Source organism: Nelusetta ayraudi, unplaced genomic scaffold (assembly GCF_046127955.1).
Source record: "Nelusetta ayraudi isolate G7.1 ecotype Tasmania unplaced genomic scaffold, CSIRO-AGI_Nayr_v1 ptg000007l, whole genome shotgun sequence".
Classification (NCBI taxonomy): domain Eukaryota; kingdom Metazoa; phylum Chordata; class Actinopteri; order Tetraodontiformes; family Monacanthidae; genus Nelusetta; species Nelusetta ayraudi.
Window position 1 is genome coordinate 5585429 of NW_027466057.1, and position 14232 is coordinate 5599660.

Below are 14232 nucleotides of genomic sequence, written 5' to 3' on the forward strand. Positions count from 1 at the left end.
GTAACAAAACTTCTTGAAAACCATGTTGATGTCAATCCTTGCGCTTCATTGTCCCTCTACGTTTCCAATCACAATAAGCAGGTCTATGTATAGTTGCTTACATATGAAGCTGTTCTTTATATAAATATGAATGTTAATTTTCATTGTACCACAAATCATGCTTCTAGTGTTCCTTTTAAGGTTCTTATTTAATGTCTGATGATGTAATCACCTTGTTGCAAATGACTTTGAACTGTAAATGCAACGCAAAATGCGATTGATTATAAATAATATTATTAAGACGGCGACTAAAAGGAAATAGTAGTGTGTTTGTGTAGTCCTGCAAATTACTCGCTCTGAAATTTTTTTCTTTTTTTAGAGAATACTGAATTTCAAGAACAGTCTGGCAGGTTTTTACATTTGAGTGACCACTGGAAAATATTTGGCCTCAATTTATTTATTTTTTTAGCGGGGTGGCGTGCTTTTATTTCGACGCTCGCAGTGAACGGCCGCGCACTGTCCCTTTAACGCGAGCGCGTGGTTCATGCAAACATCCGGTTTCGATAAGATGGAAACAGTGTTGTCAAACTCGCGTCGCCCACCGAGTGTCGGCAGCCCGTAAATTTCGCATTTGGGGCTGCTGCGGAGGTGCAGCTTGGCGGCCCCGGATGGAAGGCAACGGCAGGCTGGTGTCATGCAGACAGGACATCTCCGCCATCGTGAACGAGCAAACGGCGGGTGCCAAACACAAAGTAGGTTCCTATGGAGGGTTTGTGTTGGCGCTGGTGCACGGCGATCTTTTGGTTAACGCTGCTATTTAACTGCGTCCCTGCCAGGATCTCAGCAGGAACTTCTCCTCGGTGAGATTCGTGCGCGGCGACGGCAACTGTTTCTACAGGGCGCTGTGCTTCGCCCACCTCGAGTCCATGCACGGCGATGCCAGGGCGCTGCAGAGGTCACTGATCAGTATCCACCCTCAACCCTGCTGACACTCTCCCTGATGACTACAGCTACTGACGTTGGACGCTCACACCCTCCCCGTTTCATGTTTCTGTTGACTTTTAGGTTCAAGGAAGCAATTATCCGATCCTGCAGTGAGTTTTCCTCGGCCGGATTTGACGAGACTTGTTTCAGATGCCACCTCAACACGGTTAGTGTTGTTTTTATGTCTTCACGCAGCGTACGGTTCATTTTGCACATTGTAGTTTTTCTTAATGTGTTCGTTTGGATCCCATGGTAAAAATGTATTTGTAGTTTGAATGTTAGAAAAATAATTAAATAAAAATAACTAAGAATATTTTTGTGATCAACCTAAATAGTGCCAATTTGGTTGGCTTTTTATAGTAGGATGACTTTTGTTTTGGGCGCCACGGTAGTTCACTGGTTAGCACTGTCTCCTCACAACAAGAAGGTTGTGGGTTCAATCCCGGAATCATCAGCCTGCTGACCGGCAACTGACAGATTCCCAGAAGTCCAGTTGGAGCAGCCCCCCTAAAAATTCATCCCATGATCCCGGGAAGACAGCGCTAGCTAGCCTCATGTTACTAGCCTTCTGCTAAAAGACACAGCAAGATGTGAATGATGAGTTGAGAGTACAACAGTATGACATTGCCCCCTAACATGTGTAGGTAGTAATGACTTTTATTATCATTATTATTATTATTACTAATAATAATAATGGGAGACACGGTGGTGCAGTGGTTAGCGCTGCGGCCTCACAGCAAGAAGGTCGTGGGTTCGATTCCGGGCCTGGGACCTTTCTGTGTGGAGTTTGCATGTTCTCCCTGTGTCTGCGTGGGTTCTCTCCGGGTTCTCCGGCGTCCTCCCACAGTCCAAAAACATGCATGTGAGGTCAATTGAACACTCTAAATTGTCCATAGGCGTGCATGTGAGTGTGAATGGTTGTTTGTCTCGATGTGGCCCTGCGATGAACTGGCGACTTGTCCAGGGTGTCCCCTGCCTTTGCCCTAAGACAGCTGGGATAGGCTCCAGCAGACCCCCGTGACCCTGAGCTCGGGACTAAGCGGGTATGGAAAATGAATGAATGAATGAATGAATGAATGAATAATGATAATAACTTATAATATAATAACATTTTTCAAAGTCCCTCAAATTGTTAAATCTTTAAGTTTCCAACTCTGGTAGAGCAGCCCTGCAAAATGACTGGATAAAAAAATATATATAAATAAAACGTCATATTTAGTCGCCTGGATCAATCTGTTGAAAAATAGAAGCGTGTTAAAATATTCTGTTATGTTGTGGACAAATTGAACTGCCTACTTTTCAGCTTGAGTTTCCTATTGGAGGTAGTGTCAAAAGGTTATTTTAGAAACGTGTGGCAGAAACACTTGTCTCGGCCACTGTTGCAGGTGGTGAGCGTCGTGGAGCAGTGCCAGGCTGATGTGCAGGAAGACCAGCTTTACCGGCTCTTCAATGAACCAAAGACCTCTGACAGCATTGTGCAATACCTGAGGCTGCTCACCTCGGCGCGCCTGCAAAACCAAGCTGACTTCTTCGGCAATTTCGTGGAGGCGCCCAACCTGCAAATCTACTGTCGCCAAGTTAGTAACAAACTCATGCTTTCATCTGGTGAAGAAGAAGAAACCCATTTCTCCTCGCTGCAAATGGAGTAATTTTAAAGTGAAATGCTGTATATTGTAATTTGAATCAGGAAGTGGAGACCATGGCAATGGAGTGTGATCACGTGGACATCTTGGCTCTATCTCAGGCCCTGGATATCTGCATCCACATTGTCTCCATGGAGGGGCATGAGCAGCACTTGGCTCACCACGTCATTCCAGAAGGCGCTGAACCGTCGGTGCACCTCCTCTACCAAACATCACACTACAACATTCTCTATCCACGAGCTCAGAACTCGGGCAGGACTCGGCTGAACTCTGAAAAGTTGACTTTGGACGAATGAAATCAACCCAGGATTACGACATTCTTTTGATAAGATTTTTTATAAAATCTTTCCATGTACAGCAATATACAGAAATCTGTGATTCAATCTCTACCAATGGCCATTTAAAGACAGGATTCCTACGAGGTGTCACTTCCTCTGCTTTTTCTTTTTCCTCTGCTTCTTCTGCTGCGGCTGGACCTCCGTCTCTGTCTTCTGCATCGTCACTCTGCTCAGGGCGCTTTCCATCGCTGCCAGGGGCACGTGAGGCAGCGAGAGCTTCCCCATCTGCGTGGGATACCTGGACCTTGCCGCGTGCTTGAACACCGGCTGGGAGACCAAATACTTCAGCTGCTTCTTCATGCCCTTCACCACTGCCTGCTGCTCGCGCTCGTCATCCTCATCCCTGCCTTTTCCTGGAAATACAAGTACCGGAGTCCGTGTTTTTTTCATTTGAAGACAAAATAATGAAACAAACCAAAAAAAAATAAACACTTTTGCGAGACACTTACCCATCAAGAGATCATCATCCAGGTCGATCTCCAGGGCGTCTGCTGCTTGTTTCAACCAGGAGTTGTGATGCTTCTGCTTGCTGTTGTGAAACTCTATTTTCTCAATTTGCCAGGCCAAGTCCACCCGCTCCTGTGGAAGAGCACCCAATTACTAACTTTTCCGACATTTGTAACATTTGCAATTTAAAATGCTGGACATGACACTGGACGTCACCTTTATGGTCTCCAGACACTTAGTCTCAATGGGGAACATGGGAAGCTCCTCGTTCTTCCCAAGAGTTTTGCAAATCTTTCTGAAGTTGATCATGTCGTCAGGGCCGACCAGCAGTAGACTCAGACCCTCTTTGGTGGCTCTTGCTGTTCGACCACTTCGATGGACGTACGTCTCAGACGTTCTGGGAACCTGTTTTTTTATTTGTTTGTTTTTAAAGCAATGAGGTATTTAAAAAAAAGATGTGTTATTAATGCTATTTAAATAAAAAGTTGAAAAAAACAACAAAAACAAAACATGCTTGCCTGGTAATGAATAACGTGTTGAACATTTGGAATATCCAGTCCTCTTGCTGCCACGTCGGTCGTCAACAGAATACAGCTGGAAAAGAAAAGTTGACAGTCAAGAAATTGCCATTTTTAAAAAGTGTTACTTTAGAAATGTGCCAAGTGAAAATGTTAAAGTAATAAAAACTAAAATAATTACTGTGACTTTTAAACTTTTTAGATTCTAATCAGTGGAATAATACCAGCAGAAAGAATCAAAAGTTCCAATACATAAAGTTCCAACACTGACCTGTCCCTCTCAGCAAAGCGTTCCAGATTTTTAAGACGCTGTTTCTGGTGCATGTTGGCATGCAGCGGCAGCGGACTGCGGCCCAAGATAACCAGCAGGGAGTTGAGCCGCTTGATGCAGTCAATGCTGTTGGCAAACACCATGGTGCGGCCGGGGTACTGGAGGAGGAAGTAGTAGAGGTAGAAGTCCTTCTCCTCCTTCTGACATTGGATTTTGGTCTCTGTCAGGGTCTCGGCGGTCGCCTCCTTCCTCGACAGGTCAATGACTTTGGGCTTGGACTTGATGCCCACTTTCTCCATGAGGGCTTCCAGCCGGTTCCTCTTGTCCAGGTTCTTCCTCTGGAGGAGGCGGGTGGGAAGGCTGTGAGCCATGGTCAGCGTGGCCGAGAACACAAAGGTTTGCCTCGCCGGGTTGAAGTGCGTGCTGTTCAGCATCTCCAGCAAACTCTCCAGTTCGGCAAAGTGGCCCCTCTCAACCATGCGATCTGCTTCATCAATGACCAGGCACCTGGAAAGAAAAATTATATCTGCATCAAAATTCACTTTAACAGCATATTTGTTCCAGCTGGGATTTGATCTGAACTGATCTCAGAATCGTTCTGATTGGTCAAATAGATAATGTGAGTTACAGAGGCATGATGGGAAGACATCACTACTGCACATGCTGTATAGGCCCATTAATGCGAAAGTCAAAAACTTTTTCAGTGTATGCACTGGGTGAGCAACTTCTTCAACTCTGGGGGGGGTCGAGCGTGACGTACCGGACTTGTCTCAGGTTCATCAGATGCGGGTGCTTCTCTTTGATCATGTCCCACAGGCGTCCCGGTGTGGCAATGATGATCTCTGGCCCTTTCTTCAGCACCCGCCGCTGCTTCTGCTGTGCCATTCCACCCACCAAGATCATCGTTTTGATGTCTGCAAGGTGACAGCGTTGCATCCGGTTTAACATTTACAAACTTGTTTTCAATCGTGGAGACTCTGAACACTCTGAATATCTGCGCACTCACCGGTGAACTTTGCGGCAGCGTCAATGTGATGTTTGACCTGGACAGCCAACTCTCTGGTCGGTGTGAGCACCAGTCCCAGCAGAGGGCTGCCAGAAGGCCGCTGCTGCTCCGCTGTCTGCTCAAAGTCAAACTCTGCGTCGTCGATGACCTGGACACAGCCGAGCTTCTCGCTGCCTTCCTCTTCGTCGTCCCCAGTATCATCTCCCTCCGCATCCATCTCATCCTCCTCCAACGTGGACTCTTCCAAGTCTGCAGACGATGGCAAATACAAACTCTCCACCTGCGCACACGGCTTGGCATCCTCGACGACAGGCGCTGCTGGACTCTTCTTCCACTCCAGGATGGAATGGATCATTGGGATACCAAAAGCCAAAGTCTTTCCACTTCCTGCAACGACAAGAATCCATGTGGGTCTTTTCAGACAATACACATTTTCATCAATTGTAAGAGTGACATAGATCCAAATCTCACCTGTCTCCGCTGCCCCCAGGATGTCCTTACGATCCCTGATGGCTGAAGGCAAAGCCAGGGCTTGGATAGCGGTTGGTGAACTGAATCCCAGACTGCTGAGAGCCTTCAGCACAGGGGGCGGCACAAACAGATCCTTCCAGGCGCTGACGTCGGCATCTTTATCATCTAAGCCAGACAGCGCTGCGTTCGTCCAGCTCTTAATCTGCTTTTTGGGTTTCTTTGCCACTTTGACCTCAACAGATTTTTTTGGTTTTGCTTCCTGAGCTTCAGATGGAGCCTCTTTGTTAGATTGCTCCTCTGTGGTGGAACCATCTTCTTTTTGCTTCTTCTTCTTCTTGCGCTTCTTCGCTGGTTTCGATTCAGCATCAGGGTCTGAGCTGATTTCTTTTCCAGCTGGTTCGTCGTCCACTGCCTCCTCAGTGGCGCAAGTATCTTCCTGTGGAACATCTACAGGTGTGTCATCTGGTTGAGCCAATTTCTTGGCACTCTTTTTGTTTTTCTTCTTCTTGGCTGGTTCAGGTGCCTCCTCTTTTCTCTCGGACTCTTCTTTCTCTGCGACTTCTTCCCCCTCGCTAGCTTTCCTCTTCTTTCCCTTTTTCTTATTGGGTTTCTCCACCTCTTTGGTGGGGTTGGCGGCCTTCTCGGGCTCCACCAGGCGGTAATCTGTCAGCTCCTCGAAACAAACCAGACCCTCCAAGCCCTCCTCGGAGAACACACTGGGATCCAGCTCGATGGCTTTCCAGCTGCCTTTCACATGGATGCTCCTTTTGAGTCGCTTCGGCTGCATGTTGAACATACGTTTTTTGTACGGCTTCTTCTTCTCTGCCTTCATTTTCCTTGTTTCTTATTAGCAAATTACCAAATATATAAATCTAACTTACTTATTTATATTTATAAATACGAAAACAAATAGATCCCCGAGTAACGTCACGCGTTAGCCAGCACAGCTGCGAGGTACTCCAACTACGGTGGACAAAACAGTTCGATAAAATGAATAACAAGAACCTTCTTGTACTTCAAACAATTACGCGGATACCGAGGCTCGGGTAAATTACAAAAGCGATACCTGGCTGTCTTAGATTCAATGTAACGTCTGCACTGTTGTTGAAAATAGTCATATCCATGCCTGACACGCGGGCGCAGCCATGGTAGTGTCGTCTTCTTCTGCTTTTGGTTTTGTAGGACAGTCGCTCGCAACTTTTGGTGTATTACCGCCACCAACCGACAAGGAGGAGGAATCAACAACATAGACTCAATCCTTTGACGACAACATTTTATCCTCTTCCAAAATCATACATTATAATGATATATTCACGCCATCAAGACAAAATTCACAGTGGACTATATTATTTGTTTCCTTTTCCCCCCCTTTTTTACACATATTGTCATGTTCAACCCTATATGGCTGAGACGTAACCTGGAAATGATTGTTTCCTCTGTGTCATACATGTATTTGTTGCACCTATTTTGAATTAAAAGACGTCTTTATTTATTGAAGTCAAATTCAGTGGGAACAAATTGCCAAGCATTAATACAAGGCATAATTTTTAAGCTTCAATATATTCTCCTGACTGATTAAAAAAAAAAGAAAAAAGGAGACACTGTGGAATTATCCTTTATTCACAGATATTACTTATGATCAGACTTACACAACAGATCAACACAAGCACTTTAGGAGAAAATTTAAGACGAATATAAGATGAAAACTTCAGTCTGACCATAGACCTCCATGCACAGTCATTCCAGAGCTATTCAACCACTTAGTTTTCGGTTGGATCAGTGACTCTCCCCATGAACAGTATAGAGTTTGTGTCCTCATGATAAATAAAGAAGAAGAATGGTCGATTGACAGCAAAGAAATAGGGTAGGGAATATGGAGTAATGCCCACTGTTGTGGCAGCTGCTGCTGTGGTTCCAACCTCATCCACCTCAATTGCTGCTTTGTGAAGCACCTGGGAGACAATAGAAACATAGTTTAAGTTGAGCTCGTAAAGTAATGTGTACTGGAACTGTATGTTGAGTTGGCAGCTCACCTCTGAAACCATGAGGCCTTCATTTGTGCTGAGCTTTGTTAGATTTGCTGTGTTACTAAATACACTTGTCATGCCCATTTCTGGTAGAAGACTGTGTAGGGAGTATGACTGCTCCAGCTTAAATTTTGGCAAGGCGACTTCCAGTTTGCTGTACACGGAAAATGCAGATAAGAACCATTTGTTCACTTTTGCAGATTGTGTGCAAGTGGGAAACGGGGAGAAAAGGCTAAAGAAACTAGCAGTGTCATGTCGCGACAACAGAAATGAACAAACTCACATTTTTTGCAGTTGTTTTATCCATCTGAGGAACCTGCTGGCAGTGATCTCATCATCAATGACAGTGTAGTCAACATTTTTGTTTGGGAGAAGGATCAGCATTGAAAACCCTTCCTGATATGGCAGCTTCAGCACTTTAGCCTGAAGTTGATCATCTTCCATCATGTAAAACTTGTCCAGTTTCCACATCATTGGTGTTTGCACAACGCTATAGCTGTCAATGTAAAAGGCTGCATTTCGAGTGAAATCAGGATCAAAGGGCATCTGCCAAGCACCTGTGGGGAAAATAGTTATTTTATAATTGTGTCCATCAAAGGTGAAAGGTTGATGCACGTACTACCAGCTCAGTACAAATCCAAATAATACAAAAGTGGTTTGCCTCACCTTGGAAGAAAATTGTGTTGATCAGAATTAGCCGAGTCATTGGATTCAGAGTGGAAATCACATCTCTTATTTTATCACGAGTTTTTTTCTTGATATAGGTATTAATGAAGTCAGTGGTATTTGCTGTGTCAGCAAAGTCAACGTTTTTGATTTCAGCACCAAAAAACTCCTTGATCTGATCGAGAAATGTTTTCTCCACCTGGTACTGTGATTGCAAAAACATGGCCATCCCCTGATCCAGCTTCCGCGATCCATTCTGTGTGATATTCTCATTGAGGAGTTGAAAGAGTTTGGGGAGAAGGTCTGGCTCATTTGGGAGAGGCTGTGTCTCATTAATAAACAGGTGCAGGTTGAGTCCAGTTAGTATTTCTTCGTGCGTGATGCCACCCGAAGCCATTAAAAGAGCTGCAAAGCTGTTCGAGACACTCAGGGGTGAGAAAAAGATGTTCCTGTCATGGATGCTGGATATTTTCCAGTAAAGGTTCATTGCAAAGTCCATGTTTCTGAGAGACAGATCTGAGACGGTGGGATTTGAGAGGTGTGTTTGGAACATGGGTGTCAGGACACACATGACACCCAGTAAGAGAATAAATCTCATTGTTGTTTTGCTTGCCTCCTTGCTAAGAGCCTGAGAAGAGTTTAACTGAAATAAAAGCACAAGACAGTGTTGACACAAAGCGAGCCATCTACAAGGTTACGTTTTGTTCACCGGAGCAACAACCTGCAACAGACAAGTTCTTAAGTCTGTTGCAGGTGTGCAGTACAGAAAATAGATTAGAAAATCAAAAATCGACTATAAGCATCACACTTACCGTTCAGCTCCAACAGGATGACTGAACACTCTTTATGTTATTTGGGGATACAAAGTTCAAGTGTGCTCTGGGTGTTACTCATTAACCATGAGCTGTTTTTTGAACTTTGAGTACTTTTGATTTCCAAAAGTGATGTCACCAGAATGGTAAATACTGATTATATTGGTGTTCAATAAAAAATAAATAAAAAAGTTGTCATGAGTGAATGACACTTTTATTCCAGGGAAGTGGGGGGACACATTACATGACAGTAACATGAAATATGACAAAGATTAGTACTTTTTGTGATGAAGAGTGACATTAATGCGACAACCATACCTTGCTTGCATTTTATTTGCCTTAACAAGATTTAAATAGAAAAAAAAAACAGCATATCCAAGGCAAAAAAAGATGAAATTAAATCTTGTTGAAGATCATCCAGCAGAAACATTGCACATCCAACACAAACAAGCCAGTTAAAACTTTAAATAATGGGTGACCAGGTTGGGTTGAATAATAGGGACCAGCTCTCTACAGTTCAGTATTTGTGAAGGACACCTGGACTTCTGCAATCAAGAGAATGCTCTCTGATATTAACCACCCACCTAAACTCCTCTGCAGATCACAAACAGATAATTCCACCACAGGCTGTGCAGAACATTGCACTGTCAAGAGATAACGAATGTTGGCCATGGCTGGTGCCTGACTTGGTTATAACCATACTGGACATCAGCTACTAAAAAAAAAAAAAACTCAAAGGAATTTAGGGAGATGGTTGTAAAAGTATCGACATGGTCAAATTAAATACATAAATAAAGGCCCGGTCAAAACGAAAACAAATTATTTTTGATATTTTTTCTTCTCTTTGGATTTGAAACCATACACACAAGTATTAGTTCTATCAAAAGTTTCACTTCATTCCCAGTTCAAGTGCATTTTTTTTATTTATTTGGGTACAGCGAATGTGTACATTATTGTTTTTAGATCACATAAGTGCAGGACAAGAATTTGAACGGCTGTAAAACTCAAGTTTCACAAATGACTCATTTGTTTTTCTCAAGGTCTATGCTGAAAGAGGACAAGTTTATCATCTTCCCATTTTAGCTTTATATGAACATGCTTTGCAACAATATTTAACGATTTCTAAATAGAGCATATTTTTAAGCACTATAGTGTTTCCCAATGCCTTTTGTGCCCTGATACATCTAAAGTTATGTAGACAAGAAAGGAAAAAAAGAAGTGCTTAAATTGTCATGAAATGCTACTGTTACTATAGATATCAGTCTATGGTCTGTTTATCCACACTTAACCAGCAACTAATGATTTAGTTGTTTGTAAATGGCATAAACTTATTATGCATTAAGCTTATGTATACACTGATAGGTTAAAAAAAAACAAAAAAAACAAAAAAAACAAAGCCACAGCAACAGAGATACGTTGCTGTCTAGACCAAAAAATAAACAAGACTGATTGTGTCAGAAAATAATGGTCCACATATGTGAAGTGCTGCTGGCAAAACACTGCAACAACAAATATTCCAAACCTACAGTGGTGGTGGTGGGGGACTAGAATCACACCATACAAACCCAAATCCAGTGTAAATGAAAGAGACTCTAATGTGAAACTGTGGTTTTCACTGTACACTTATTGATGGATGTATTTGCCGAGTCGGGTAAAAACATCCTTTGAGTGCTGGATAATACTTCCTATCTTATCCAGAGGGAAAAAAAAACAATAAAAAATAGTATACACTAGAAACAGAAGGCGCCATGGTAACAAGGCAATTGCAAACTTGGATTAACTGCATCATGAGTTCTATGGTCACCCTTTTCCCGGCCACGGTGCCTCAGTGAGTTAGTTCAAACTAACCTCTGCCCGTTCTTTGTCATTGTTCTCTTCTCTATAAGCCATCAGCGAACTAACCATCGGAAACAGGTCAGCCTCCTGACAATCCTCACGTTCGCAATGTGCAAAAGGTTAGAAGAAGGAGCAAAGCTACCGTCATAAGAGGTTCCCAAACCAGGCAGTACGTAAACAAACTAAGGTAATCTGTTTAAACCTTCTTCATTGGCTGGGCTTTTGTTGTTGTTGGTCTCCTCCGCCAGAATGTGCTGAGCCTGGAAGACGGAAGACGGCTCAGATAAACATTGAAGAAGGATTAGCAATGAATCCACATTTTGAAATACCAGATGCTTTTACCTGGTCCTCCCGTCGATTCTGATTGTTGAGGAATGTTCTGCTGAGCTTGCTGCTGCTGCCTAGTAAATCAATAGAGGGAAACTCTCTTAAAACCACAACATCAATTGTCTGTCAGCGTAAAGAGAATGGGTATGGTAGCACAAGTACTGGCCCCCATCAAAAAATGTTACGCAGTGTCAATAATTGTCACCTTCAAAATAAGCTCTGCTGCAGGAGTCACATAGTATGTTAAACCCACCGATCAAAATAAGCTTGTCTCCGCTTCCGCAGCTCCTCGGCCGTGAGTGTGTCGTTCTGGGCTTCTCTCTGTCCTCCTGAGGCACTTCCTGCCACCACGCTTCCTGTTCTGACGTTGTCCATGGTCGAATCTGAAGACTTGTTGCTCTTCACTGCTCCTGTAATGTTACAAAAATTCTTTACCTGTGGTAAAATGATGATACAGTTACACACCGTCACAGTGGCACTCAATTGTTAAAGTGAGATAAATAACTCATTGGTGCGATCTCTGCGGGAAGACCATTTTAAAACTGCAGCAGGACTCTTCTTCTACCTTGCATGCTGAGCTGTATGGCTCTGCGAAGATCTGCCTCTTCATCTTCTACATCTATGTCCTGTCTGCTAAGTGCCAGAGCCCTCTTCAGTTCTTCATCTTCTTCCACCACCTCCTCATCCACGCCAAGACCCATTTCAGTCTGGGCCAGAGCTGCTGACCTGCTACTCATGGTAAAATGTTTCATCAGATTAAAAGTTTATGTATTGCACATACAAAGAGGAAGACAAACAGGATTTTGTTTTGCTGTATACTTTAGGTGAGCCACATTTTTATATCTGCACTAACAGCACGCACCCAGCACTTGTCTGAGCCTCCTCCTCCCCAATGAGTCTCGGCCGCTGCTGCTGCTGAACTCTCATGAACGCAAGAATTTGCTCCGCTTCACACTCCGGGAGGTTTCCACGGATCACAAAAATTGAATAACCTGCAGAAAACACACACACACACACACACACACACACACACACACACACGCACACGCACACGCACACACGCGCACACACACACACACACACACACACCTTGATTTGTCTTATTTTATTTTTAATTACTAAATCTTGGCATTCATGATTAATTCCATTTGCAAATACCTTCTTGTTGTAGTTGTGCAAGAAACAGCGCAAGATAGGTGTCTGATATCAGTTCTGGTCCAGTCAGAAGTGAGTTTAGATTAAACCACTAGAGCGGAAAATGAAAGCGTCAGTAAGAGTAGAGTTACAAGAGCTGCTTATGATATTAATAAATGTCTTTCACCTGTTGACCAAGTTTACGAATGGTAAACCAGTGCTCCTTGTAGTTGCAAATAAAAGCTTTCTCATTTCTGTAACATGGACATATAGAACAGATGTAGTCATGCCACAAATCACAAGGAGTTTTCTTAATTAGATTGTGATTAGAACAGCATGACAAAGAAACTTTACATTGGATTAATCATCAAGCGCTGATACTCCCGGCTGTTAAAGAGGATTATCTCCAGGCCCCACACTCTCAAAGCATTGCTTATTACCTTAAAGATAAAAAAAATTATATCAATACATTATTCTCATAGAATGTATCCTTGTAACCAAACAACTATAAAAAGGAAATCATGTAAACTAACTTGAATTGAAAAGAATCCACTGTCATCCATATTCCCTGAGGGTTGCTGGAATCACATGAAAGTAAAACAAACAAACAAACAAACAAATGTTACAAGACAGCGTTTGTCTGATGTGCCATACAAAGAGGACATTCCAGATCAAAGACTGTCAATCCATGTCTCTTACCTGCAGGAATGTTCTGTATTCCTCGCTGGCAAGTCCTCCCTCGGCCATCCGCATTCTCTCCTCTTCATCGAGCTGATGAGCGATGGAGGACAGATCTACAGGAGTAAAGTACTCACCCTGCAGCAGGTTGTTGAGACAATGTTGGGCACAGAGAGAGCCCTCTTGCTACAAATGCAGGATTCGTGTTAGTCAGAACGAGAGAAAAAAAAGCGACGCCCCATGATGCATTAATATTCTTCAAATCCAGCTTTTAAAGACATTGAGTTAACGGTAATAGTAAGGGATTTAGTTTAGTGTCTTCATAATAGTTACACAACAGTAGTTTAATAAAGCTAGCTAACGTTCAAGTACTTTGAATACCACTTGAACCGAATAGATGGCTTTGTTAGGGTACGTGCTGCGTAGATAAAAACATGGCATTTGCGTCAGCATAAATTTTCCCTTATTCATTTTCATAACCAAAAGGAAACTTTTCATAACAACTGACTAGCACATGCTATTAGCAGTTAGCTGTCTTGACAACAATACTGCCAAACACTTATACAAATGCTTGCAAGCGGCAATAGCTCAGCGAGCCGCCAAAAGAACGAATAGAGGTCTAAAAGAATAAGAGCTAAAATTGAATTATTCATAATCGCTTGAAGTTCTTCACTTACTTTTTCGTGGAATATAGAATCCATGTTCGGCTTGTTGTCAAAAATTCAACTCTGACCCCGACTCGGCTGTATTCATGACAACGAGAAACATGCGCCCTCTAACGGCTGGGTCCCTAAACTGCACAAAAACCAGTGGCCTAAAACGACTTCCTCTTTCTTAACCAGACAAATCCTTGACCTTGTTAACTATACACCGTCACCATATTGTGAAAATATACATCCTAAATTTAAAAAAAAAAAGAAAGAAGGTGACTTCTGTTTTGGGGTTAACGTGTGCGCTATCAATGCGTGGCGGAATTAATGTTATGTTTTATTTACGGGGGGAAAAAACAAACATAATTGCATGACTTTTCAGTGCGACGGCAGGTTCAGTACACTTGGTCAAAAGCTTTAAGAAAATGCTTTAGGTTTGACAACG

General features: G+C 43.0%; 4 protein-coding genes across 7 annotated transcripts; 1 reads left to right on the top strand and 3 right to left on the bottom strand.

Moving 5' to 3' along the window:
- Positions 1-94: 94 nt before the first annotated feature.
- Positions 95-3259, top strand: LOC142883338 (ubiquitin thioesterase OTUB2-like). 3 transcript variants are annotated; one of them, XM_076018132.1, is made up of 6 exons: positions 95-731; positions 816-934; positions 1045-1129; positions 2322-2540; positions 2651-2793; positions 3119-3259. In XM_076018132.1, the coding sequence occupies exons 1-6, from the start codon at positions 648-650 to the stop codon at positions 3147-3149; spliced, it is 681 nt and encodes a 226-aa protein (XP_075874247.1). In that variant the 5' UTR covers positions 95-647; the 3' UTR covers positions 3150-3259. The 3 variants fall into 3 exon arrangements, with proteins under 3 accessions (XP_075874247.1, XP_075874245.1, XP_075874246.1); XM_076018130.1 differs by lacking the exon at positions 3119-3259 and having other exon boundaries at positions 2651-3024; XM_076018131.1 differs by lacking the exon at positions 3119-3259 and having other exon boundaries at positions 2349-2540; positions 2651-3024.
- Positions 2924-6829, bottom strand: ddx24 (DEAD (Asp-Glu-Ala-Asp) box helicase 24). The gene is made up of 8 exons (XM_076018119.1): positions 5658-6829; positions 5187-5573; positions 4941-5094; positions 4181-4687; positions 3910-3985; positions 3608-3796; positions 3394-3523; positions 2924-3297 (listed from the first exon to the last, which is right to left on the bottom strand). The coding sequence occupies exons 1-8, from the start codon at positions 6487-6489 to the stop codon at positions 3032-3034; spliced, it is 2541 nt and encodes an 846-aa protein (XP_075874234.1). The 5' UTR covers positions 6490-6829; the 3' UTR covers positions 2924-3031.
- Positions 6830-7256: 427 nt separating this feature from the next.
- On the bottom strand, positions 7257-9214 carry serpina10b (serpin peptidase inhibitor, clade A (alpha-1 antiproteinase, antitrypsin), member 10b). The gene is made up of 5 exons (XM_076018122.1): positions 9163-9214; positions 8351-8993; positions 7968-8241; positions 7691-7838; positions 7257-7609 (listed from the first exon to the last, which is right to left on the bottom strand). Exons 2-5 carry the CDS (start codon positions 8946-8948, stop codon positions 7418-7420), a joined length of 1212 nt encoding a protein of 403 aa, XP_075874237.1. The 5' UTR covers positions 8949-8993; positions 9163-9214; the 3' UTR covers positions 7257-7417.
- A 140-nt stretch (positions 9215-9354) lies between these two features.
- atxn3 (ataxin 3) lies at positions 9355-14144 on the bottom strand. 2 transcript variants are annotated; one of them, XM_076018127.1, is made up of 11 exons: positions 13815-14144; positions 13159-13323; positions 12993-13037; positions 12814-12899; positions 12647-12713; positions 12484-12571; positions 12188-12317; positions 11891-12054; positions 11579-11735; positions 11341-11399; positions 9355-11258 (listed from the first exon to the last, which is right to left on the bottom strand). In XM_076018127.1, exons 1-11 carry the CDS (start codon positions 13836-13838, stop codon positions 11206-11208), a joined length of 1038 nt encoding a protein of 345 aa, XP_075874242.1. In that variant the 5' UTR covers positions 13839-14144; the 3' UTR covers positions 9355-11205. The 2 variants fall into 2 exon arrangements, with proteins under 2 accessions (XP_075874242.1, XP_075874243.1); XM_076018128.1 differs by lacking the exon at positions 13815-14144 and adding an exon at positions 13500-13785.
- Between the last annotated feature and the right edge of the window lie 88 nt (positions 14145-14232).